Source organism: Xenopus laevis, chromosome 2S, assembly GCF_017654675.1.
Source record: "Xenopus laevis strain J_2021 chromosome 2S, Xenopus_laevis_v10.1, whole genome shotgun sequence".
Classification (NCBI taxonomy): Eukaryota; Metazoa; Chordata; class Amphibia; order Anura; family Pipidae; genus Xenopus; species Xenopus laevis.
This window is the reverse complement of record NC_054374.1, coordinates 167565477-167592051: the sequence shown is the minus strand read 5'-3', so window position 1 is coordinate 167592051 and position 26575 is coordinate 167565477. Positions and strand designations below refer to the sequence as shown.

The window sequence follows — 26575 nt, the reverse complement described above, 5'->3', positions numbered from 1 at the left end:
ACAAGCAGCTCAACTGCAGCTCGTTCCTGGTGTAGCCTGAAGCTGGGAGACAAGTCTGTTATTCTGGAGTCTGTTTAGAGTCTTTTTAGGGATTTTAAAATAAACTGTTTTCTGCCTCCACCTGGGAGAGATCAGAAAGGGAACAAGACAGTTTGCATATTGCACATTTTATTGACATTAATTGCACATTTTATTGACATTAATTGCACATTTTATTGACATTAATCGCACGTAGAGGTGGACTTGTTGCCATGGTGGGAGCCATCACTATAGATATGGTGCTGATTGGGTCCTGCTGGTGTTGGTCTGTAGGAGGGGACACTGAGGTCTCAGGGCATTGGGGATCAATGTAACAGTTCATGTGGGCAGATTCCATTTGTACTAGATTTAGTTGGGTAGCAGGTAAGTTATAACTTATAAGGGGTAAAACTCTCCCCCGGAGGTAGGTTGGTATGGTGTATAACCCAACAAGGTCTGGGATTTTTCCAACCTGCATCGCAGATGGCATATGGGGGGAGGGGTTAGAAGTCTGGTCTGTGACCCACCTAAACCTGCGCCTCAAGACCTGAACAAGCCCAACTCACTGATGACTAAGGAGGAGTAAGGGACCTGTTGGTAGACAAGGGCATTTGCACTCCTGATTCCTGATTGGCCAGATTTCATACAAAAGCACCAACGGATCTTTCCAAGTCTCTCTAAGGCTCATGTAGGTATTTGGTGGTTCCTGTTTGTCTCCGTATGGACCAACATGGTATCGACACCTCAGTATGGGGGCAGCACAGGTTCATAACCTTCTATTCTGCCGCTGCCAAGTCCCTGTCCTTTTCATGCTTTGGTACATTCCATTAAAGTCAATAGGAGTTGACACCATGAGTTTCGGAACTGGTGAGGAAACCGCCCCATGTGACTTTAGCCTTAATCTGAATGAAACTGGAATTATCTGCCTGGGACAGGCAACAATTATAAAAACCCGGAAAAGACAAATATACTGTAGGGTTTAAAAAAATTCTAAGACACTTTACATTCTACTTAAAAAAAAAATCAATAAATAATATTTTTATAATGTCAGTTTAAAGGGGAAGATCGCTTGTTTCATGTGTTTCAATGAGAGACTTGCGCCCAGGCACAAACCAATGGCGACCAGTGATAAACATGACTCAGGTCAAATGACTAGAGGAAACATTTGATTGGTGCCCATGGGTTACTGCCCCAGTGCTAATTTGCCCGGTGTTACTATATTGGCCCCGTTGCACTTCAATCTGTCAATCAAATGTATTGGTTTATTGGGCAGTTGTTACTGCCTGTAGCACCTAGTGTTTCTCTTTCAGATCATGGAAGGAGACATTATGCTCTTTGCATGTAAAGGCAAAAAATAAAATCCAATTTTTACTTTCTTTAATGATAAAGAAACCTATGTCCAATATACTTTATATAAAAAATGTGTATAATTTTTATAAAAAACCTGACTGTATGCAGTGAAATTCTCCCTTCATTTACTGCTGTGGATAGGAATTGTCAGACGGTCCCTAACTGCTCTGCAGGGAAACAATCATACTTATGTACAGCAGGGGGAGCCCCCGCCTTACTTCCCAGTCATGCAGAACTCAAGCAGCTTTGTTTGTTTCCCTGTAGAGCAGTCAGCGACTGTGTAGAGATTTGCATTGGATTTTATTTTTGCCTTTACATCCCCTTAAACTGGGATTCTATTTGGAGGATTATTTTGCTGCAGCCACTGGTTCTGCAGAGTTGGAGAAAGTTTATATTAAACAATACAAAAACTATAAAATCCACATTAGATTACATGACAACACAGGACCCAGTGCAGTCTGTATATTCTGATTATTAATCAGTCTTGTGTATCGGCTTCTGGCAGATATTATTTGACTTGTGTTGTGTATATAATTATGACGATTCCTAAACAGCCCAGATCACACTGAGCATGTGCACAGTCTTGGTCTTGCAAAGATGTATAACAAAGTTACAAGATGGTGACCCCCTGTGGCCAACTTTGAAAGCATAAATAGGTTTGATTAGGCTTGTGGCGCAGTAACTCAATAATTTCTCCAAGGCATGCTAATAAGTAAAAAAATATACTAGAGGGGATATTTCTCATGTTTTTTAACTATTGATGTAAATAAAGTATATTTTTTTACTTATTAGCATGCCTTGGAGAAATTATTGAGTATTTGGTTATACCTCTGTTTGGTCACTAGAGGTCTCCGGCATGCATACCAGTAATGTTTACTGATTCTACTCCCAATTTGACTCTAATAGTTGTGGTGCAGTAAGTTCATGTTTATGATTAGTATACAAAATACAGCATTTCCAGCCTTATTCTATTTTACACTTTACTTCCCCTTTAATTAAACTTGCAATGACCTCATGGTGTGGCTTTCATTCACCAAAAAGCCAGGATCCAGTGTCCCACCCCTTTGGGAAGGAGGAGCTTGTCTCAGCACAGGAGGAAGAAGTAAAGCAAGTAGAGATAGGAAGCAGCTAGTTAGTATTGTCAGGTTTGGATCAATCCACTTGGGTTGGTTCAGATGATGTGACTTGGACAGGAATTGGTGCTCCTTGTACAGGTTCTACCTGGTGTCAGTTCCTTGGATTCACCATTCCCATTCTCCATCACTGCAAGTCCTGTGTACTCCTGAGTAATAGGCAGAGCTATGATGCAACGTGCTGCTCTGACGCTGAGTATTGAGTATCAGAGAAGCTTCTTCTGAGCATGGAGTGGAGCTTCCCCTTGTAATGGCAGCAATGATATCCTTGGGGGTGATGCTGTGTCCGTCTAGCAGATACCCCAAGGATCATGTAAACAATAGGTCAATGTCTGTCAGGGAGAGGTGAGCCCATCATTAGCAGCTCATGCTACTAGAGCTCTTATAATAGAAGCAGAAGCCAATGGGCCAATGCTGCAGCTCATCCCTGATGGACTTACCAAGTATCTCCATGTCCTGCCCTTTGTATTGCCAAATGCTTTCCCTTCTGCATTAATAATGTATATTCCATTCTGGGACTTCCATCTGTATAAACCATAAGCTTCTCTGTGGCACCACAATGACTCATCCATTGAGCCACATTTGTTATTATCAGTGTGGACTTGTGGCTTCAGCTTAGTGCTAGCCAACGGAGCCAATGTATTTGCTGGCAACCATAAAGCAACTTTGTCCTTCTCACGTCATGTTCAGAGAGTGACCTGGATATTGGATCTATTCTTCTTCTTCTTCTCATCTGCCCTTACTTGGGCCTCAGTGGAACCTGAATGTGCAGGTAAGTCCTCTCACCTCCATCTTCCTCAATTCACTTCACTCCCTAGATTTTTGGAAAGTTCACATTCTGGTGAATACAAAACGGTTATGTTTTAATGACATTTATGAAAATCACCTAAAAATATTGCAATTGGTCGTTTTTTTATAAAAACAAACAAATATTTTTGTAAAGTAGACATTCTGACGAATCCAAAATGGTTATGTCTTTCTACTTTAAACTACTCAACTGCAGCACTACGCTAAAGGCAGTGGTTTTTAGGAGATTTATGAAAATCGCCTAAAAATATTGCAATTGGTTGTTTTTTCTAAAAAAAGAACAAATGTTTTTCAAAGTAGACATTCTTATGAATCCAAAATGGAAATGTCATTCTACTTTCAACTACTCAACTGCAACGCTAAAAGCAGCGTTTTTTACGACATTTTTGAAAATTGTCTAGAAATATTGGTTGTTTTTTCTAAAATAAAAGAATCAAATTTTTTTTAAAAATACACATTCTGACGAATCCAAAATGGTTATGTCTTTCTACATCAAACTACTCAACTGCAACGCTAAAGGCAGTGTTTTTATTGCTGGTCCCTGTCAGTGTAAAACAATCTCATTCTCTCTCCATCCACATTCTCTGCTGCTGCTGTATTTTTCCATAATTTGGAGCTTTCTGGATAACAGATCCCATACCTGAACTAATGAGTAAACTCACATTTTACATTTATCTCTGGTCCCGTCTGTGTAAAACACTCTCATTCTCTCTCCATCCACATTCTCTGCTGCTGCTATATTATCCCATAATTTGGAACTTTCTGGATAACAGATCCCACAACTGTACTAATGAGTAAACCCACATTTTACAGATCATCTCTGGTCCTGTGTCTGTTTAAAACAATCTCATTCTCTCTCCGTCCACATTCTCTGCTGCTGCTGTGTTCCTTCCCATAATTTGGATTTTTCTGGATAAAAGATCCCACACGTGTACTAATGAGTAAACCCCACATGTTACAGTTGATCGCTGGTCCGTCTCTGTGTGTAAAACACTCTCGTTCTCTCTCCATCCACATTCTCTGCTGCTGTGTTTTCTCATAATTTGGATCTTTCTGGATAACAGACCCCACACGTGTACTAATGAATTAACCCACATTTTACAGTTTATCGCTAGTCCCCTGTCTGTGTAAAACAATCTCATTCTCTCTCCATCCACATTCTCTGCTGCTGCTGTGTTCCTTCCCATAATTTGGATCTTTCTGGATAACAGATCCCACACATGTACTAATGCGTAAATTCCACATATTACAGTTTATCGCTGGTCCCCTGTCTGTGTAAAACAATCTCATTCCTCTCCATCCACATTCTCTGCTGCTTTTGTGTTTCTTTCCATAATTTGGAACTTTCTGGATAACAGATCCGATACCTGTATTAATGAGTAAACCCCACAATTTATATTTATCGCTGGTCCCCTGTCTGTGTAAAACACTCTCATTCTCTCTCCATCCACATTCTCTGCTGCTGCTGTGTTCCTTCCCATAATTTGGATCTTTCTGGATAACAGATCCCACACGTGTACTAATGAGTAAAGCCCACATGTTACAGTTTATGGCTGGTCCGTGTCTGTGTAAAACAGTGTGAGCAGGGAGCAGTTTTGTTGTTTCTCATACAGAATATTTCTCTGTCGCTGTGTGTACAGGCCCATTGGGAAACATGTAAAACACAAATGGTCTGTAAGGCAACAAATATCTATTCAGGTCTCTCATATTCATATTCCAGTCTCTTATTCATCAGTGCAGGGTTGCTATGAAAATGTGGACCCTAGCAACAGGATTACTGAAATTGCAAACTGGAGAGCTGCTGAATAAAAAGCTAAATAACTCAGAAGTCATAAAAAAATAAAAAAACGAGGACCAATTGGAAATAGTGTGAGAATGTGAGTCCAAGTGAGTGTATGTCAGGTACAAGCCAACACTGTGTTCCCTATTCTCATATACATGACATATAATAATGGGGCAGTGTGTGTATTCTATTCATTGTACCATTCCTTATACATATAATTATACATGCTGCAGGGCTGTCATTCCCTATACTGAGAATGGATACTGAATAAACACACTCTCGTCATGGCAACAAAACCCACTGCATTTTACTCCACAACTTATTTGTAATGAACTGAACTCAGTGACCGTTATGTAACTTGCTAATAGAACTGTCCTGCCTTCAGCTGCACCTGTGATGTCATAATGCTCTGAGTCTTTGTGATGTCATCATGCTCTGAGTCTTTGTGATGTCATCATGGAAAAACTGTCACGGTGATGTCATAATGGAAAAAGTCCAGGTGTCCGACTGCAGCCCCGAGATTTCTCATTCTTGATCAGGAGACTGAGGTGAGTAGATCTCTGTATATTTGGGAGCAAATGGGATTAAAAAGAATCATTTTCTACTGGTCCCATGTGGGATTACAGACTGCTAACAGTATCATACGTTTGTTACACTGTCTGGACTTACTCACAATTTTATTTCTCTACTGGGTTTGGCTCATTTGCATCTCCAGCCCTTTAATCTGCAAAAACCCCATTTAATCATGAACTAAACCCTATAGGATTGTTTTGCCTCAAATAAGGATTCATTCTATTTTAGTTGGGATCCAGTAAAAGCTCTTGTTTTCTTATTACACAGAAAAAGGAAATGATTATTAAACATTAGAATTAATGGCGTCTATGGGAGACGGCCTTTGTGTAATATGGAGTTTTGTGCAGAACAGGTTTGTGGATAACAGAGCCCATAGTTGTATATCTATGTATACATGCACACACACACACATATTGGCATCACTAAAGTCTTTCTTTTTGTCTCTACAGAGAGAATATTCTACGACCAAAGAGAACAAAACTACTAAACTACAATCACAAAACTACTAAATAATTATCAGAAAACTACAAAAGAACGATAAAAAAACAACAAAAGTAGAAAAGAAAGATCAGAAAAGAAGAAAAGTAGAAAAGAAAGATCAGAAAAGAACAACAGAAGAAAATGTTGAGATTGTTGCGCAAATGCTTTTGCTTTCGCAAGGTAAGGACGTGGCTCTACTGTAACAGGACATTTCATTTAGTGACTAACTTGATGGAGGACAAACTTTATCATTAAAACTGGTCAATCTCTCCCATTTCCCTTTGCTGAAAAATGCGCAAAATTGCGAAAATATTTGCAAAACAGCAAAATTTCACGACACACATTAAAGTCAATGGGAGTTTTTTACTTTTGGCGACTTTTTTGTCCTAATACATTAAAGTCAATGGGCGTTTTTTCTTATGGCGACTTTTTTGTCCTAATTCATTAAAGTCAATGGGCGTTTTTTCTTTTGGTGACTTTTTTTTGCTAATGCATTAAAAGTTAATGGGTGTTTTTTTTCTTATGGCGACTTTTTTGTCCTTACGCATTAGTCAATGGGCATTTTTTCTTATGGCGACTTTTTTGTCCTAATTCATTAAAGTCAATGGGTGTTTCTCTTATGGACATTCTTTTGCTGTGAATTTTTCAGTGACAAATTTTCATTGCAGTTTCGCAAAAAACAATTAACGTCAAAATTTTAAATTTCACCACAAATCCATGGCTCATGAATACATTTGCTCATAACTAATGGCAACCCTAGTTCCCAGTGATACTGAACATGAGTCAATAGATTGCTAGCTCCCCAGTCTAACTGTGTATTGTGCTGCAAACAAGCTGAAATGTGATTTTACAATGATAATGATATATATATATATATGTGTGTATATATAGAATGTGAATTTAGTCGAGGTTCAGTGCTGCAACAAAGTGCTGCTGGGCCCCCTCATAAATAACTCTAAAGAGGGGCCCGGCTCACACAGCCCCCCCACTAGTGATGTGATAGTGATGAGAAAAACTCAACCCACACCCGGCCCCTACCCACACCCCCCCAACCCATCCCACCCGCATCTGACTCCTCCTCCTTTTATAGACCAGCACTGACCTGCCCCACCAATGATGTCACAAAAGGGGCGGGGCAGGACACATATAAAACCTGAAGCTGGAAGTCAGAACCGGCAGTGTAAGGCCACAAGAGATGTACAAACCCACCCGACTCACAGCTAAATCCCAGGGGTCCCTCGGGTATCAGACCGACCCCACATCACTACACCCCACCCAACTGCCAGGAATGTTTTGTCAATGCCCCCCAGCTCTCAATTAGGAGAGTGACTGGGGAGGGAGAATTCCATGTAACTATAGAGGAAGGAGACTTGTGTTCCCTGGGGAGGCAGCCTCTGATTCCTCTATAGTTAAGCCACACTCACGGTTCACTTGACTCATTTTAATTTTAATAGATAAACCACTAACATTTAAGGGCACAGTTTATTCTGTTCAGAAAATATGAATTCATTGCAATTTGACTGTAAAGTTTATCTTGTTTGTATTGTAATATAATACAGGACATTTGAAATGTGATATATATATATATATATATAGGAATTTTCTCTTAACTAAAGCTTTCATTTCAAATGATATCTTTGCCTATTTGTATATTTCTTTTTGTGATAAAAACTTTTTTTTCATTCTTCAATAGAAAAAAGACAAAAATGTAAAGAAATCTACGGATCAAGCTGAATTTATTGTGGTAAGCAGAGAAAACTGTACTATTATACTACTATACTATACTACTATACTGAGGGTTTAGTCACTTCATTCATACACTTGCCCCACATTTCCCCATTATTTCTCCTTTGAATAATATCATTGCATCAATAACCACAAGCACAGCTTAAACCATCTAATATTGAAATTCAGAATCATCCAGTAGCAGCTCTATCACTTCATAGACTTGACTTTATTCAGGAGAAAATCTCTTTTCCTTTCTTGGCTTTTGATTATATCAGACTTAATCCCTACACAGACCCTGACTGTAGTTATCATTCTTCTTATTATTATTATTCCATTATTACTACCAAACTTAAGCAATGGCACAAGGGCTTGTTAGATGAGATTCCTTTAGTTGAAGCCCTATTTAATATAAGTATTAATAGCTCATTGCTCTCTCATTGGAACATCAGGATAGAAGGGGTTGGATGGTGTTTAGCAAGTGAGGGAATACAGGGATATGGGAGAGAGCTCATAGTACAAGTTGATCCAGGACTGGTCCCATTGCCATTTTGGGGTCAGAAAGGAATTTTCCCCTCTGAGAGGCTTCAGAAGGGGTTTTTTTTCCTTCCTCTGGATCAACTGGCAGTTAGACAATTTATATATAGACATAAAAGGCCGTGTGTCTTTTTTCAACCAAACTCACTATGGAAAAAGTGGCACAAAGCCATGGAATTGATGCAGACATAGTTGGTTGAACTTGAGCTCAATGGTTACTATTAATGGAAATATAAGAATTTCCCATTAGTGATTATTACCTGATTTTGCCACATGCCCATAGACTAATGGGTGAAATTAGTCACCAATAGACATCAATGCATTTTTGGTGAAGTGAAACAAAAATGAATATAATATTTATGTCTGTGTTACAGTCAATAAGCCGCTGTATTTACAATCTATTTCTGGAATACTTAGCCAAACGTTGTGTTACTTTGCATTACATTGATCAGTGATTAATGGATTCTTCATGTTGTTTCTTGTGTTAACCAGGAGGAACAGATGAGTGAGCAGGAGGGATCTAACACCACCCCCAGCCACTGCCAGGTAAGCACAAAATAACCAGCAATCCAAATCTCTATTTTAGCCGCTTCCCTACAGAGCCAAATAGATGGGATAAAACATATTATTAATGACACATTTAAGCACCTCCATAGATGACTCACAAATAATCTCTCTATTTAGCAGGAGACACTGGTTGAAACTGGCAATAGCAGCTGCCAGGATGAAGAACCAGTAGTGGAGGACCTGGGCCCTACCATCGGCCAGGAAGAGCTGGAAGAGACTGACAACCTCCAAGAACCTATTGACCCTCTGAATGAGATCTGGGAGGTAACCTGCAAAGGATTTTATTTTATAAACAATACACACAATAAGATTAAAGTCACCAACTCAGCATCACATTGAGCCACATTATATTCAATTAAACAAGTTCTTTAGAGAGACAAATGAATGTGATGAGAAATGTTTCTAATGATGTGTTTAAGCTCCTCACCCACAAAATGTGTCTTTATTTAACAGGAGTCAATAGAAAAAACTGGCACTGACACCAGCCAGAATGACTGCCCAGAGGAAGAACAGCTGGACAGTGAACTCAGCCAGATTGAGGCCGACGAGATTGTTCAGGTTTGACATTATTTCATATTAAACCATTTTAACTAAGGATGCACTGAATCCTCTTTTTGGATTCAGCCAAACCCCAAAATCCTTCGTGAAAGACTTGGCCGAATACCGAACCGAATCCAAATCCTAATTTGCATATGCAAATTAGGGTCAGGAAAGGAAAAAGTGGAAAAAAAACTTCTTTTGGGACAAAAAGTGTCCTGATTTCCCTACCTGCCCCTTATTTACATATGCAAATTAGGATTCGGATTGGGTTTGGCCAGGCATAAGAATTCGGCCAAATCCGAATCCTGCTGAGAAAGGCTGAATCCCGAACCGAATCCTGGATTCGATGCATCCCTATCAATAACATCCATATCTGCAAGAATTAATAGAAAACATCTGCATTTATGGCAAATATTTGTTCCTGATTATGTTTTTCTGTCTTAAACAGGAAGAACAACTGATTGAGGAGAAAGAGGAGGATGATGATGAGGAGGAGACAGCCTCTAACTCCAGCCACTGCCAGGTAAGCAGAAAATAACCAACAAATGTAAATCTATATTTTAGCAGCTTTCCTAGAGAGCCAAATAGATGTGATAAAACATGTTATTAATGAAACATTTAAGCACCTCCATAGATGATTCACAAATGATCTCTCTATTTAGCAGGAGACACTGGTTGAAACTGGCAATACCAGCTGCCAGGATGAAGAAACAGTGGTGGAGGACCTGGGCCCTACAATTGGCCAGGAAGAACGTGAAGAACAACTGAGTGAGCAAAAGGAGGATGATGATGAGGAGGAGACAGCCTCTAACTCCAGCCACTGCCAGTTAGTGGAGGACCTGGGCCCTACTATCATCCAGGAAGAACTTGAAGAAGAACTGAGTGAGCAAGAGGAGGATGATGAGGAGGAGACAGCCTCTAACTCCAGCCACTGCCAGTTAGTGGAGGACCTGGGCCCTACCATCATCCAGGAAGAGCTTGAAGAGAGCAATAAGGTTTGTGCTTGACTGTCAAATATATTTTTTCCCAGTACAACATTAAACCATTTTAAATTAATTTTGGCCACAACATAGGCCCCTATCCAATCAAATCCCACAAATGATTATGTAGGCCCCTGTTCCTTAATACCTAAATTCCAAATGCACAGGTGCTCAATAATGCAAGTGCAAAAAAATCCATATTTCCAATCATGTGATATTGCAGTAGATGCAACAGTGCAGCCATGATTATGCTAGAATTATGAGAAAATGCTGCATTTATGGCAAATATTTGTTCTTGATCATGTTTTTCTGTCTTAAACAGGAAGAACAACTGATTGAGGAGAAAGAGGAGGATGATAATGAGGAGGAGACAGCCTCTAACTCCAGCCACTGCCAGGTAAGCAGAAAATAAGCAACAAATTTAAATCTATATTTTAGCAGCTTTCCTAGAGAGCCAAATAGATGTGATAAAACATGTTATTAATGAAACATTTAAGCACCTCCATAGATGATTCACAAATGATCTCTCTATTTAGCAGGAGACACTGGTTGAAACTGGCAATACCAGCTGCCAGGATGAAGAAACAGTGGTGGAGGACCTGGGCCCTATAATTGGCCAGGAAGAACGTGAAGAACAACTGAGTGAGCAAAAGGAGGATGATGATGATGAGGAGGAGACAGCCTCTAACTCCAGCCACTGCCAGTTAGTGGAGGACCTGGGCCCTACTATCATCCAGGAAGAACTTGAAGAAGAACTGAGTGAGCAAGAGGAGGATGATGAGGAGGAGGAGACAGCCTCTAACTCCAGCCACTGCCAGGTAAGCAGAAAATAACCAGCAAATTCAAATCTGTATTTTAGCAGCTTCCCTATAGAGCCAAATAGATGTGAGAAAACATATTATTAATGACACGTGTTTTTATTTAACAGGAGTCAATAGAAAAAACTGGCACCAGCCAGAATGACTGCCCAGAGGAAGAACAGCTGGACAGTCACTTCAGTGAGAATGAGGCTGAGGAAATTGTTGAGGTTTGAGCTTATTTAACATTAAACCATTTCAACCTTTTTTTGGACCATACATAGACCCCCCTATCCAACTAAATGCCACAAATCTATTTAGCCCCCCCCTTCTCCCATAACCAAATGTCAAATGCAAATACAACCTAGAAGAACATGAGCACTGAAAACCAAGATCCAGGTCAGTGTTAAAAAGATCAAGAAAACACCCAAAAGAAGTTTGAGCAGAAATATCTAATTTAACATTTTTTTCTCAATATACATTTAAAGAGGATGTATGACCTCTTGCTAATTTTACTCTATAACGAGCTGCTCATGTAAATCATAGATATGTCTTTATTCAAACTATAGGAAAAGTAGAGTTTAACACAAGCCCTTTTAATTAAACTAATGTTGAAAAAGTGAAGACATTTCCCCATCATACACCTTCATTCAGGGTTCAGAGTTCAGTTCACATAAGAAAAAAATGTATCAAAGTGATACCAGAAAAAAGGAGAATCCATTATACAGATTATATGTGCAAAGCAGTGACATTTCTACCTATTGTATTGGCCCCCAGCATATTAACCTTTCCATCAATAATAGTTTTAACTGAACTCATCTGATAAACTTTCTTTTTTCTTCCCCAGGAGGATGATGTATCTCCTCTTTCCAAGAAGCTCCGGGTAAGGAAATGTTATAAAACTGTATTGTGGAACACTAAAAGCACAATTTTCATGGTTTTACTTTATTACTCCAGCCCTCTGTCTTCTCCCTTAATATAACATTTACACGTTTTCCCTACACCACCTGTTTATTTATTTATTTATCCAACTACATTACATTTTTTCAATATGAATATTTTAATAGAATTATTTATCATGTTTTGAATAACAATTTTACCTTTTAGGAACCCGCAAGATTTTTGAAGTTGGGCGAGGCCATCGGAGAGGGCAGATTTGGACCAATTCATTTGGTGAGATATTTCATTCAATGTCGTCTTTTTGGATGATTTTCTATTTCTGCCGCTTGGTCTTACTTTCTATAGTATTGTCCTTTCTGTATTTATTGTGTGTTTCTGAATTAGCCTCTAAACCTTGCCCTAGTCACATGCAATATCTGTTGGCTTTATCCATCTGTTAAGTTCATAATCATAACAGAGCTTCTTTCTACTTTTGTTCCAGGGATGGCACTGTGAGAAACAAATGGAGGTGGCCATCAATATTATACCCAACAGGGAGGTAATGACTTCATACTGTTCCTATTATTAGATACTAATAAGCCTCTGGTTGCACCTATGTTATGATTATCAGTAGAAGTAGAACATAATAACCAAATACTGACATGTCCCCAGGTCTGTGCCAGTGAAATGCTCTTCTGGGTTTAGCAGATGCATTATAGAATGGCAGTAATAACCTGATGGATGGAATTGTTTGTCATTTTTTATAACTAGGTTGGGGTATTTCAAATGTTCATTTTATCTATTTTATTTAATTGTGTTTCTTTTGTTTGAAACTAGAATGAAAAATACCTCAATGATGAACTGGAAATTCTCCCAAAGCTTCCAGGCCACCGAAACATCATCAACTTTTATGGGGCCTACTATCACAACACAAAGAACAAGTCAAAAAACCAAGGTTTATGGGTAAGGAAATGTTTATTCAGATAGGTAAAACTTTATGGACCAAATTGGCCAATCAAGAGAATTAATATAAACTTGTATTTTACATGGAAATAGGATTTGTTTGGTAAAACTGCACGTCACCATAAAACAGCCCAGTTACATGTCATATATTGTATAACTGTAGGCAATTATAGGCTTTATGTTCTTTATTTGTCTTCTAGATCTCTCTGGAACTTTTTGAGGGCTCAGTCAGTGGCCTCAGGGAGACAAGGAGAAACAATTCACTGGGCGAGAAGTGGACCTCGTACATTTGCAAAGAGGTCTTAAAGGTATGTCATACGGGAACCTCTCTGCTTCTATTCACGATTTATGTCAATAGTTAAATATTTCTTTTCTCACTTTGATTTTATTCATTTCCCAGGGTCTGTGTCATCTTCAGAAATATCATGTCATTCATCATGACCTGAAACCTGAAAACCTCAGGCTGACGTCATCCGGCGATGTGAAAATCTGTAAGTAACACTTAGGGGGGACATTTTGAAGATTTAGGAAATGTGATATTGTTTCATTTTCTCTCTCAATTTCTCTTGCTTAGTCTCACAAGGCCACAAATATTTACATAAACCTTTGAAAATCTTTAATCCGACATAAACAATATTCCTTCACTAACGCTTTCTCCCATGCAAATGTTTTCCAGAAAACAAACAATAAATAGGTTCTTTCATATTTTATTGTTGGACATTAGAATTCATGTTTTTGTCATTTAATTTCAGGTGATTTTGAATTTGCCACCATTGGGAAGAGGAGTTCCAGCACCAACGGGACTCCTGCATATATGGCTCCCGAGGCACTTGCCTGTCTCGTAGATGACCATCTGGACTATGACCACAGGGTATTGTTACCTTTATTTATTCTGTATATCGGCTACATGGGGTGAAGCGCATGCAATGTTTTGCTCACTCATTTCACATAAGTCTCTCATAACAGTGAAAACAAAGTTGTAAAGTACTTGCCCTGCTATGAGAGGGGGATCTGAAGTGAGAGAGAGAAATACATTCTAAGTGCAGGGAACAAGAATGGAACAAACCAACCTCATTTAACTACTTCTTCTTTTTGGGTTTTTCTAACTCTGTATAACATCAAACTTCTCTCTGGGGCTCTGTTTAGTGCCATTATTTAGGAAAATGACATGTTTTCTATCAGTACAGAGTGGCATAATTCTAATGGGTGAGTTATTCACAGTTTCACATAGAGACACTTTCAGGGGGTGGATTGAGAGCAGAACTATCAGAATAATCTATTACTGGAATGCTTTTAATGTCCCCTGTATAAACTCTTGTCTAATATTTGTTTTTTTCCCTATATTTTGATATGTAGGCCGACATCTGGTCATTGGGAGTCAGCGCCATTGAAATGGCAGAGGGCTATCTCCGTAAGTAACTCTTATCATGTGTCTGTCCCATCATCCATAAAGAATTGTTACTAAACAATGACACAGGGTATTAATGTGTCTAACATAGAATAATGTTGTATCCTTTGTAAATAAAACAATGAATTTTACTAAATAGTGTCATTATCACCATGTTCTTATATATTATTTTCTTCTAACCTGTAGCATACGGCAATCTGAGGGGCCACAAGCTGATCAACAGAATTCTCAAAGGTCCTGCTGTAACACTCACGGGGAACAACTGGTGAGTGACTCCCCCTGAAATAGGAAAAGAGAGTGAGGGGAAGGAGGGCAAATTGACATGGGAGTAAGGGGGGTACAAAAGAAAAAGAGAGTCGGGGTGAAAGAGGGGGGATTAGACAAGGGAGAAGTTATAGGGAGGGATGGGGAGCGACACCACCAAGACTTACTGATTGGTGATTAATGATTAATTGGTGTCAGTGAGTTCCTTTAAACAGGGAGGCTTATGGGATATTCAGGGCACATGGCTGTCCTGGTGGGTTCTGATTCCTTTAATAGTCTTTTTATGGCATGAACTGTTTCATAAATGATAATATTGACTCAATTTTGTTTTTTCCAGGAGTGAAGAATTCTACTTCTTTATCAGCGAGTGTGTGCAGAAAAATCCAAATAACAGACCCACCGCACGCGAGCTCCTCGGGCACCCCTTTATTACTGGGCTCCATGATGAAATGGGTGTGAAGAGGAGCATCGCTAAACAACTACAGAAAGGGTGGAAGAACTAAAGAAATGAAGAACTGAAGCACAAAGGCACCATCGGGGGGAGGGACGGGGGCATAAGGGGCCCATTTGTCATCTTGGGCCCCAGTATAACATCTTGGTCCCCGATGGCAGCCTACAAGAAAGAAATATGGAATCTAACAAAGAACAACATCTATTTGTTTGAAAAGAAACAAATAAACTATTCATTATTCATTTGATTTATTTGGTTTTGTTTTTTTTTGTTGTCATGAAAAATGTATTGAGTCCATAATTGTTTAGTTTCTTGTATACTGACACAAGGGGAGACCTTCTTAGAGACTAGGAGAAGTTAATTACAGACAAAGTTCTAAAATAATAAATAGAAATAAATAGAACAAAATGTATTTGGGCAAATCCACTATTATTTGTAGAAATTATGACATTATGACATCATGATGATAGTTACGTTGTAAGGACAGATTTAATGAAATCATATAAGTAAATGATAATGCCATGTAACTGCACAAGCAGCAACACACAGTTTGAAGGCACACCTGCGCCAGGGGGGGCCCTGTCCACAAATGTTTTTTATGGGGGGCCCTGACCACCGATATCTTTTTATTTTTTATTAACATGTGGGAACCCTAGCCACCAATATTTTTTTTGTTTTTTTACTGTGTGGTGGGGGGCGGACCTGTGGGGTGGGGAGGGTGGAGCTGTAGGTGGGGCTTGCGGTGGGCACAGCCCAGGGGGCCCAGGAAATGTTGTCGTATGGGGCCCTGCGATTTCTGATAGCGGTCCTGCCAGCCAGTATAAGTATAGGGACAAAGCAGGGTTCCAGCAAAGGACTTCTACAATGAACCCCTTGTTGTCTTGTGGGAACCAGACAGCATATGTGCACAATTGCCATTGCAATTAACATTAGCAGTCATCCCTTTTTCTGCTGGAAAACACCACTCTGCTGTATACTCTGGCAGCAAAGCAATACAGAGAAGCTCTGCTCTGGCTCTCTAATAGAGTACCCCCACTCTGGCTCCTGAAAGACCCTAAATGAATGCAGACATGAAGCTCTGATGTTACTGTAACCCAGTGATCAAGGCATTGCACTCACACCTCAGGCTGGGCACATACAGAGGGACATCTAGCGCTATATACCGGGATCTGAGAATGGGCAAATACGGCCCCAGACAGAAAACTCTTCAACAATATACCAGGAAGACAGATAAAGGGCCAGACTCCCCACCTAGGGACATGGATCAGGGGAACCTAAATCTCCAACACCAACTCCCACTCAGCAAGACCACGGAGTGCAGATCTTACTCGCAGCCACAGCTGAGTATAAAACAACCCTCTCCACATAAATTGAAGAACTGAAAGTGGATGTTTCATTAGTCAGAGCAAACTTGCAAATGGTACGAGAAAGAGTGACCACTGTAGAGGGACGTATATCTGGGCTAGAGGAGAGGTGTGACCCACTACTCAATCAGATACAACAACTTCCTCGAACCGTCACAGAAACCAGAAGGGTTTGGGTAGGTTCTTTCTTTTCTTCTCCCCACTGAATGACTAAGACACAATTCTGAGACACCGGGCCCCCGACCCCCTCAACAGGCACATTCTTATACACTTGATAATGAATGGATATATTCAGTCCCACAGCCCAAACTTGACCCTGGAACTTGACATCGGTGAAGGTACAATAGGGGTGCCCTTAGGTAAGGCTCTGGACTATGTTTCAGAACACTTTATTATTCAGGGACAGTAAGATATCCTGTCACTCTAATGAGTTCGGGTAGGAGGGCCAAGCTATAACAATTATCAAACATATATATATATGTAAGTAAGCCTGAATAAGGGAGCACCACCCCTAAATCAAAGAGAAACAGACAAATGGTGTGCAGGGTTATATGGATAAATAGTAACACAAAAGAGAAAAAGATTAACCCTTAAAGTTGCACCACCCCATCTTTAAATCCGATGACTCAAGGAACAATAAAACTTAACTTTTAATAAATGAATTAAAACCGTAAGTCCAGAGGAGCGTTTAAAATAAGGTTAGGGACAGGGAGGCAAAGAACCCGGATTCAAATGGGCAAAAAAGTACACAGCATACAGTGGGTGTTTGGGATGTCAAAGAGTAACCCACGAGCCTACAAATGTAAATACTGGTAAGTCACATACAATCATTTAACAGCCATAAATCGGGGTCAACCTTGTATGATGGCTTTTAGGCCTTAAAATATCCACCACCCCTTCACCCTCAAGCACACCCTCCCATAGCCAAAGAGAGAGAAGCCAGTGTATTATGGCTGTATGTCGATTAACCCTGAATTAAATCAGGCAAACTAAATACATAAACTGCCAACCCTGGCATACGAGTGCTGGTAGGCAGCAGAGTTCAGTTAATAAGCCATAGACTGAGATAGGGATTAACACAAAGCGCAATCAGGTCTGGTGCACCACCCCTTCACCCTCAAGCGCCCCCTCCCCTTTTTCCAAAGTAAACAACCAAAGTATCCGTATTCAATTAGTTATAGATTTGAATGGAGGTTAAGATTCTATCCCAGCCACAAAATCACCGTCGAGAACCCACCCCTTCACCCACAGAGCTTCCCACCCGTTTCTGCTTATTAAAGATGGGGTGGTGCAACTTTAAGGGTTAATCTTTTTCTCTTTTGTGTTACTATATATATATATATATATAATATCAAAACAGGGGGGTTGTGGGAGCACTCTAAAGGCTTTAAAGTATATATATATAAGTATAATAAATGCTATTGCATATGTACCCAAATAGGGGTTACAAAGTTATGATCATAAAATTGATAAGCCACCATACCACGTCAAGGTAAACCCCGAATGGCGGTCCCTAACTTGTTTTATATTTTATGTGCATTTTAGCATTACCTGTAATCAATGTCCATTGAACGCTGTTTTTTCACTGAGGGCTAAATCCTCCCCAGCCAGCAATCAGGCTTTTAAAGGAGAGATATTCCCAAAACAAACGCCCAATTTTAAAAGCATTGGATCACCACTAGTTTAAAGGGGGGGTATGGGGTGCTACAACCACTGAAGCTATGCCACAGCTCCTGGCTAAATATACAATATCAAAACAGGGGGGTTGTGGGAGCACTCTAAAGGCTTTAAAGTATATATATATAAGTATAATAAATGCTATTGCATATGTACCCAAATAGGGGTTATTTTGTATATATATATAGGGAAGAGGCAACAACTCCTGATGGCAATGCCATTGATACACCATTTACTTGGTTCTTGGGTTCCTTTTTGTGGAGAGGTCTCCATGATACAGTTACAGTTCATGGTAAAAGCCTGCCAAGTTGCAGGTTGGGCAGGGTGGGTTTTGGGACTGTTAATGTTACTATGCAATGTTATTACTATTACATGCATGTTGTATTTTCTTACTTTTACCCCCCTCCAAGGCCGTGGCCTGCACAACACTATCCTGCCCATCTCACCCTAGTAGCGTGGTGGGCCAAGCATCCCGGTGTGTACATCCACTGCCATGGCGTTCCTTAAACTTCTCTCCTGGAATGTCAGGGGCCTTCATTCTAAAATCAAGCATGGTCTTGTATTTCAATACCTTAAAAAATATGCCCCAGATATTGTCCTGCTACAGGAAATGCATTTGGTTGGCAGTAAAGTCCTTGCACTTAAAAAAGCTTGGGTGGCCAAGGTTATTCATGCTTCTTATTCTACTTACTCCCGTGGGGTGGAATTCCTCATTGGTAAATCAACCAACCTTGGTGTTCAGCAAGTCTGTACAGACTCACAAGGTAGAGCTGCACTAATAAGATGCATGTGGGAAAGCAATGTGTGCATGGTTGCGTATGTACCTGCCTCCCCCTGCCAACCTAGTTATCCTCTCTGAAATACTGGGCAAACTTAGCAATTGGGACCCAGCCCCAACCTGGCTCTGTCCCCCGCCTTAGATAGACATGTCCCCAAAGACACAACTGCAACTCCTCTTGCGAATTGGTGTGAAACCTACAATCTTATAAATCCATGGAGGCATAAATTCCCCAGTCAAAAAACATACTCCTGTTACTCTGCATCCCATAAGGCCACATCTAGAATAGGCATGACGCTAATATCTAAACCCATTCTAGCAGAGGTGCCTGAAGCCAAATATATCAGTGGTATATCAGATCATGACCCTTTAATGATTAGCCTGAGCACCCAAAGGGACACCTGCTCCCCACAATGGAGATTACACCCTAAGTGGCTTCAAGTCACAGAGGTTCGAGAGCAAATGATAAATGAACTTGCTCAATTCTGGCCACTGAATGAGGGCTTGGCATCTACTCCTACAATCTGGCAGATCTATATGACAACCCCAAGAGCATAAACAATACATTTGTCCAATTCTACCAAACACTTTACCAGTCTACACAAAATGAATATACTCCAGATCTAAGGGAATATCTTAAAAACATCCCATTAGAAAGCTTGTCAATACAGGACAGTCAAATCCTTGAGGAACCATTGTCAATAACTTCAATTAAGGATGCAATATCCCTATTCCCCACTGGGAAAGTGCCAGGTCTGGATGGCATCCCAATGGAATGGTACAAACTCAACATGGACCACCCTGGCTCCTAGGCTTCTCCAACTATACGAGATGGCCTTGGAGTTGGGAGTTCTACTGCCATCTCTAAGAGAAGCCTTAATAGTTCTAATACCCAAGAAGGGGGGCCTATCTCGCTTCTTTCCAAGGATGTTTGCACTGGCCATAGAACCATTAGCAATAGCAATCCGAACAACCTCACAAATCAAGGGCTTGCTCTTTGGGGAAGTAGAGGAGCTTATATCTTTATATGAAGATGATGCATTGGTGTACTTGGCGGACCATGGGCAATCGATTACGTAACTGCTTGCGATTGTGAACCAATTTGGGAAGACCTCATGGCTACAAGTAAATTGGCAAAAGTCCATATGTATGGCACTAAACAGTACAACACCGAACTATACCCAACACACCCCTAAAACAGATAGAGGTGTTTAAATATTTTGGAGTATGGGTAAGTCAAGACCCACGCAAATTCAGAGAGTTGAATATAGACCCAACAATACGACAATTAAGCACAAACTTCATGCACTCGGCAGGCCTCCTACTTATCTGATATGCCACAGTTAAGTCTAGAGGATTTGAAGGACTTTACTCACTCCTACTTACCCACTGTAATTAGTAGCAACGATACTCTAATATAGTACCGTACTATATACAGAACCTACCTCATGCCAATGAGGCTGAATTCCATGGCAAATAACCTATGTTTCAAATGTGGAGCCAGCCCAGGCATGTTTATACATACTTTATGGTCCTGTTTATTAATTGATACATTTTGGGCAAAAGCAACAACATTCATAGAACAAACGCTGGACTTGCCCAATGTACGATCTCCTGGGACTGGTGTAAAATATAGTGCCCGACAAGCACAGACGCTCCCTGTTGAGGCTTTTAGACTTCTAAGCTAGGAAAATGAAACTTCTGTCATGGAAGCTGCCCAAACCACCCACCCTAAAAAGATGGAAATCCTTGATAAATGAGGCTTTGCCACTCTATAAACTGACCTACTTCAGCCGAGGCTGCCCAGACTAATTTGACAAAGTCTGGGGCCCGTGGGCAGATACACTGGACAGCACCAGACAGCAGGTAAATGACTCCTAATATAGGAACGTTTGAGTAACTGAATAACCTCCATGGTCTAACTGCCCCCTTTCTCCCCCCTCTTTTTGTAGTGTGTCTGTTATAAGTTAAGGGGGGAAAAAAGGTTTGTTCATTCATATGTACCCAAGCTTGATGGGGAAAATGTATAAAAGATGGCTCATGTATAAAGAAGAAAGACTACTATATAAATATGCACCCAGAATATTTGTATTCTTTTCCATTTTTTGGGATGGATCGAGTTGCAGTTGAACAAGATTCAGCTATCCCTATCCTATTTGTCTATGAGGACTATGTAGAATGGACATTTGCCTTAAACAACTCACTATGTTTTCATTTTCTTAATGAAGTGCTCACCTGGGTGGGAGGTTACTTAAGGGTTGTTACGTAGCATTGTTACATCACCTGATGAAGCGGCCTGCCCCCCGAAATTTTGTCTTTTTCAAATTTGACTCAATCAACACATAGGGGTTTACCCCTTTGAAACTGCTATCGAGTGCCAGTGCCTCGTTTGGGAGAATTATTGCATCGAGGAATCGCCGTTTCCCCCAAAGGACTGGGCACCTAGATACGTATTTCAAGAGGGCCAGGGTGTGCAGGCGATGTCTTAGGCGTGCCCAGGAATGTCTCATTTACGCCCCATCATGTTCAGACCAGATTCCCCAATATAATATTGGTACGTGCCAGTACCCAATATTATAATGAAAATATGGGCAGGCTGTGATCCATATGTGGGTGATACCAAACATGAATGAGATCTCATGTTCCAGTCCCCCAGGTATAGGTATAGGTATAGACTGGCCCTGTTTGGTATCATTAGGAAGCATGTGACCTCCTCATAACCAATATGTGAGGAATTATATGACACAGGAGATATTGATCCTTTCCTATAATCCATATTTTTCAACTAACTTTCCCCCCTGCAGCTTAGGCTCCCGGCAGGTCTGGACTGGGAATCAAAACAGGCCCTGGCATTTCTGGTACACAGAGGCCCAATCAGCTCCCCAGCAGCCAACTAAATAGTGACTTTCTATGGGATCTTATGGCAGCCCCTCTGGCTTGATAAAAGGCCGCATGGCCTGAAACGTTGCGGTGATGCCCACAAAAGCACAAATAAAGGCTTTTTAACCATTTGAAGAGTTGGTGGTGCTGTTCAATCTTCTACTACACAGTTATGCCAATGGTAAGTGTCCATTGTAGAACATGCACCACCTCTAAAGAAAGCTGAGAATCGATGTGCTGACTACTCTTCTCCTACAGCCCCTCTGGCATTTGCCAGAACTCACAGACGGCCAGTCCGGGCCTGGCTACTTTTTGATCAACTGATCAAAGAACTGACTGGCCCAGCTTACTTGCCCAAATGGTGTGACTCCAAATTGTCTCAGAAGGCAGATATCACGTTTCCACAGCCCCTTGGTGGGATCTCCAATCAAGGGTCTTTGAAATATGTCCAGTGTTAACTGAGAAAAACTCTAATGATTTCACATGAACTTTTATATATAGTGAATAAAGTACCCCCTATTGTAAAATATAAGGATATTATAAGTTACCGAGGAGTTCCATGGACATATAAAAGTATGAGGCCGAGTGTTTTTATACAGGACATGGAACTCCGAGGTAACTTCTAATATCCTCATATTTTGCAACTGGGGGTACTTTATTTATTATAATACACAAATTTTAGTGAGTCATGTGACAGAAATGACATCAGAACTCACCGTTTATAATATAACTGATGACATCAGAACTCACCGTTTATAAGGATATAATTTACAAAATATTCATGGCTGTTGTGTATTATATAAATATAATACAATATATAAATGAATCATTTCTCACAAACATATGCAATGGACCCAGATTCACCTTCTATCCCCAATGTTCTATTTTTATTATTAGCTGAGTGACACCCAGAATCCTCTCTGCCTCTATGTGGCCCCAGGAGGACACGGTCCGGGCATTTATGGGGCACAGGTGGGTCAATATGATGGAGGGGAAGTGACAAATGATTTTCTGTCGCTCAGATTCAATTGTCCCCCGGAGCACAGATCATCACTTCTTTATTCCCAAAATGTGGAACGCCATATTGGACAGCACCACCAGGTCCTCCAGGAAGGCAAAGAGGGTGTAGACTGTAATAAGGGGGAAGAGAGGTGAGTGGGGGCTTCTCCATTCCATAACCTCCCAACTGTCCCGTTTTTCGAGGGACAGTCCCTCTTTTGACAGCTCACCCTGCAGTCCCTCATTTGTATTGGAAAGTCCCATTTTTCTCTGAACTGAACAGCCAGAAAAAGAAACAATGTTTCTAACTTAATTGGCTTTTGGCAGAGAGACCAGAACAGCCACAGCAGCAGATAAGATACTTTCGTAACAATTTTGAGATAAGCAAATAAGTAATTGTAACAATATAAGATAACAGGTCCCTTGGGAGAAGTTAGACTCACAGCTTAAAGGGCAATTCACCTTCATTAGCAAAACTGTAATAACCATACCTTCCAACATTTTGGAAGTAAAAAGAGGGACAAAAAATTTTTTTCCGCATGTAGCACAGCAATTTTTTGACCACACCCCTTTCTGTGGCCACACCCCCTAATTACCATGTTTGTTTTACAAAATTTGGCAGGTTATGAAAGTTTGAAAATATTTCTCCTTATCTAAACTGTGTTTTTGTGTCTCAAAATTGTTACAAAGTATCTTATTTGCACCTGTTAGCTGTTCTGGGCTCTCTGCTAAAAGCCAATTAAGTGAGAAACTTTGTTTCTTTTTCTGGCTGTTCAGTGCAGAGAAAAGAGGGACTTTCCAGTACAAATGAGGGACTGCGGGTTGAGCAGTCAAAATAGGGACTGTCCCTCTGAAAAAGGGACAGTTGGGAGGTATGTAATAACTGGGGAAAAAAAACACAGAAATATGTTCAAACTTTCATAACCTGACACATTTTGTAAAATGAACATGGTAATTAGGGGTGTGGCCACAAAAATGGGCGTGGCCATAAACATTTCACTGCACTCTGCGCCCCAACTTTTTGTCCTTCTTTTTATTTCCAAAATGTTGGGAGGTGTGCTTTCATAACCTGCCAAATATTGTAAAATGAAGAAGGTAATTAGGGGGTGTGGCCACAAAACCTTGAGTTTCTCCCCAGAGCAAATCTTTTTGTCCCTCTTTCTATTTCCTAAATGTTGGAGGTTTGTGAGGTTACTGCTCCTTTAAAGGAGTCACGTGACAGTGAGTGAGTGGCTAATGACAGACTTTGTGCAGATGAAGTACAAGGAGCCAATCGTCTCACACCGTGGGCGTCACGTGGTTTCCAACAGGACAGAGTTTTTGTGCATTTTCCTCTCAGTCTGAGACCTGGCTGGACTCTCGGCTCATGACATTCATATTTATAACTAATGAGGCTGAATTGTCATAAGCTCTAGCATAAACACACAGGCACCAGTGTAACTCTCGCGATAACTGCTCTTTATTTCCATACGCAGTCCCGCCCAGGAACAACAGAACCCCTCCTCACACACAGCCAATCGCCTCCCCCACTCCAAACTAACCAATTTGCCACGCCTACTGGATTCTTCCGTCACCAGCAATTTTTTAAAACAGAGCGGGACTCCTGCCCCGCCCCTCCCATTATCATTGGCTAACAGCACAGCCAATCCAGTTCCTCTATTCCGTGCGCAGCGCCTATAACATGAGTAACGCTCTACTTTACGTGTCATATTCCTTTGAGACAAGAATACAGTCGCGTTCTCCGTATAGTCAATAAAAATCCCCGATAGAATGAACTAGTTTAAACTTGCTGAAAAGAATGAGTCGCGTTCTGACTAACCATCACGTCACAAGAGCCCAGCACACCATAGAGTCCCCAAATCCAGCCAATTGCTAAGAAGGGCGCGTAAAGTAGCCCAGATCTTTGTTTGACTGACAAAAGAAATGACCAATCCCATCGAGCGGTTGACGGGGGCGGGGCTCAGGTCTGACGTAGTATCCCTGACGCGACCGCCATAGCGTTGGATGACGCACTTGGCTCTTCTGCGTGACGGGATTGTGACTGCCGGTGCCGGTGAGTCTTGTTAAAGGCGCAGGCGTCCTGAGGCCGCGGACAGGTAGGGACAGAAAACGTTGGAGCGTATGAGAAGTTGCTGGAGGTGTGGGTTTTCTCCTCCCCCCTGTACGCACAGTTCGGTGGAACAGTCCGCATTATTGCCTTTTATTTTCCGGGATTTTCCACTGTCACGTGGTGGGAAACTAATTAAACCTGATACACGGTCACTGGCAACTCTGGACCATCACCGGCCTCCGTAATTAAACTCCTCCTCTTTGCTGCTGACACACAGCCCTTGCTGCCCTGATACTGACCCAGCTATTGCCTCCTTGTTGCCTCCCTATATACTCGGCTCCATAGATCTGCTTCTAGTGTCCTCCTGCATTCTATTGCCAGTCTCTTCCTTTAACTCTTCCCTGAGTCTCAGCCTTACGTACAAGGAGGGTTTCCTTTATGTGTCCTGCTCTTATTATTATTATTATTAACATGTATTTATATAGCGCCAACATATTGCGTAGCACTGTATAGTAAATGTGATTATACAACTACATCACATGAATTCTATACATAGAACATATGGAGTGACAAACATCACAATCAATACAGGTACAAAGAGGTGAGGAAGGCCCTATGCATAGGCATACATTCTAAAGGGAAGGGAGTAATACACAAGGTGTGGGAGTGGGCAAGATCGAATTAAGTGGGTGAGAAATGTGGTACTGTATGTGGTGTTGCGTTTGGTAGTTAAGCAGAGTGAGGGGAGGCTTCTCGAAAGAAGTGCGTTTTCAGAGATTTTTTGAAAGCAGAAAGGTTGGGAGAAAGTGGGACAGACCGTGGGAGAGAGTTCCAGAGGAGGGGTGCAGCCCTTGCAAAGTCTTGAATGTGAGCATGTGAGGAGGTAATGAGAGAAGAGTTGAGTAGCAGGTCAGTAGAGGAGCGTAGTAAGCGAGTGGGTGAGTATATAGAGATGAGTTCAGAGATGTAGGGTGGAGCAGAGTTATGAAGTGCTTTGAAAGTCAGTGTCATTAATTTGAATTTGATTCTGAAAGGTAACGGAAGCCAGTGCAGGGATTGACAGAATGGCGAGGCAGAGGAGGAGCGGTTGCTGAGGTGTATGAGCCTCGCAGCAGTGTTCATTATGGACTGGAGAGCTGACAGTCTCTGGAGGGGAAGGCCAAGCACAAAGATAAGCCTAGGGAGGAGGTTAGTGAAAGAAGTTTAGAGACAGAAGATTTGTTAATGTTGTTAACGGGTATATAAAAGTCACCTAATATGATGGATGGGATGTTAGATGAAAGAAAGTAAGGAAGCCAGGCAGCAAAGTTGTCCAGAAATTGTGCAGTTGCTCCTGGTGGTCGATATATAAGAGCAATGCAGAGTGAAACAGGAGAAAAGAGCCTAATGAGACTCAAATGAGGAGAATGATAGAGAGGGAACAGGTGGAAGAACTTTAAAAGTAGAGCGGGGAGAGAGAAGCAAACGTACCCCACCTCCAGGTCTGTTAGCAGGTGTGGGAGTATGTATGAGTATGTATGAGTATGTATGAGTATGTATGAGTATGTATGAGTATGTATGAGTATGTATGAG

The 26575-nt window shown here is 41.0% G+C and overlaps 2 protein-coding genes across 4 annotated transcripts in view; both read left to right on the top strand.

Annotated features, from left to right (window-relative positions):
* The first annotated feature begins 9932 nt into the window (after nt 1–9932).
* LOC108705892 (serine/threonine-protein kinase 3-like) lies at nt 9933–15517 on the top strand. Of its 2 annotated transcripts, XM_041584671.1 has the most exons (8): nt 12072–12173; nt 12398–12463; nt 12672–12728; nt 13007–13623; nt 13885–14003; nt 14489–14543; nt 14727–14805; nt 15142–15517. In XM_041584671.1, exons 5-8 carry the CDS (start codon nt 13947–13949, stop codon nt 15305–15307), a joined length of 357 nt encoding a protein of 118 aa, XP_041440605.1. In that variant the 5' UTR covers nt 12072–12173; nt 12398–12463; nt 12672–12728; nt 13007–13623; nt 13885–13946; the 3' UTR covers nt 15308–15517. The 2 variants fall into 2 exon arrangements, 1 of the variants encoding a protein (XP_041440605.1); XR_005965945.1 differs by lacking the exons at nt 14489–14543; nt 14727–14805; nt 15142–15517 and adding exons at nt 9933–10508; nt 10816–11520 and having other exon boundaries at nt 12138–12173; nt 13007–13440; nt 13533–14357.
* Nucleotides 15518–24700: 9183 nt separating this feature from the next.
* Nucleotides 24701–26575, top strand: part of nup98l.S (nuclear pore complex protein Nup98-Nup96-like S homeolog) — a 66837-nt gene continuing 64962 nt past the window's right edge. For both annotated transcript variants that reach the window (XM_041584670.1, XM_041584669.1), the window contains exon 1: nt 24701–25049. The gene's annotated coding sequence lies outside the window, so the exon portion shown is untranslated. The remainder of the gene's footprint in view (nt 25050–26575) is intronic.

Excerpts from the sequence above, each read along its gene's own strand:
- LOC108705892 (XM_041584671.1), top strand. The coding sequence starts at position 13,947 with ATGGCTCCCGAGGCACTTGCCTGTCTCGTAGATGACCATCTGGACTAT. Across the intron at positions 14,544-14,726 it reads AATGGCAGAGGGCTATCTCC|CATACGGCAATCTGAGGGGC; the intron begins GTAAGTAACTCT and ends TCTAACCTGTAG. Across the intron at positions 14,806-15,141 it reads ACACTCACGGGGAACAACTG|GAGTGAAGAATTCTACTTCT; the intron begins GTGAGTGACTCC and ends TGTTTTTTCCAG.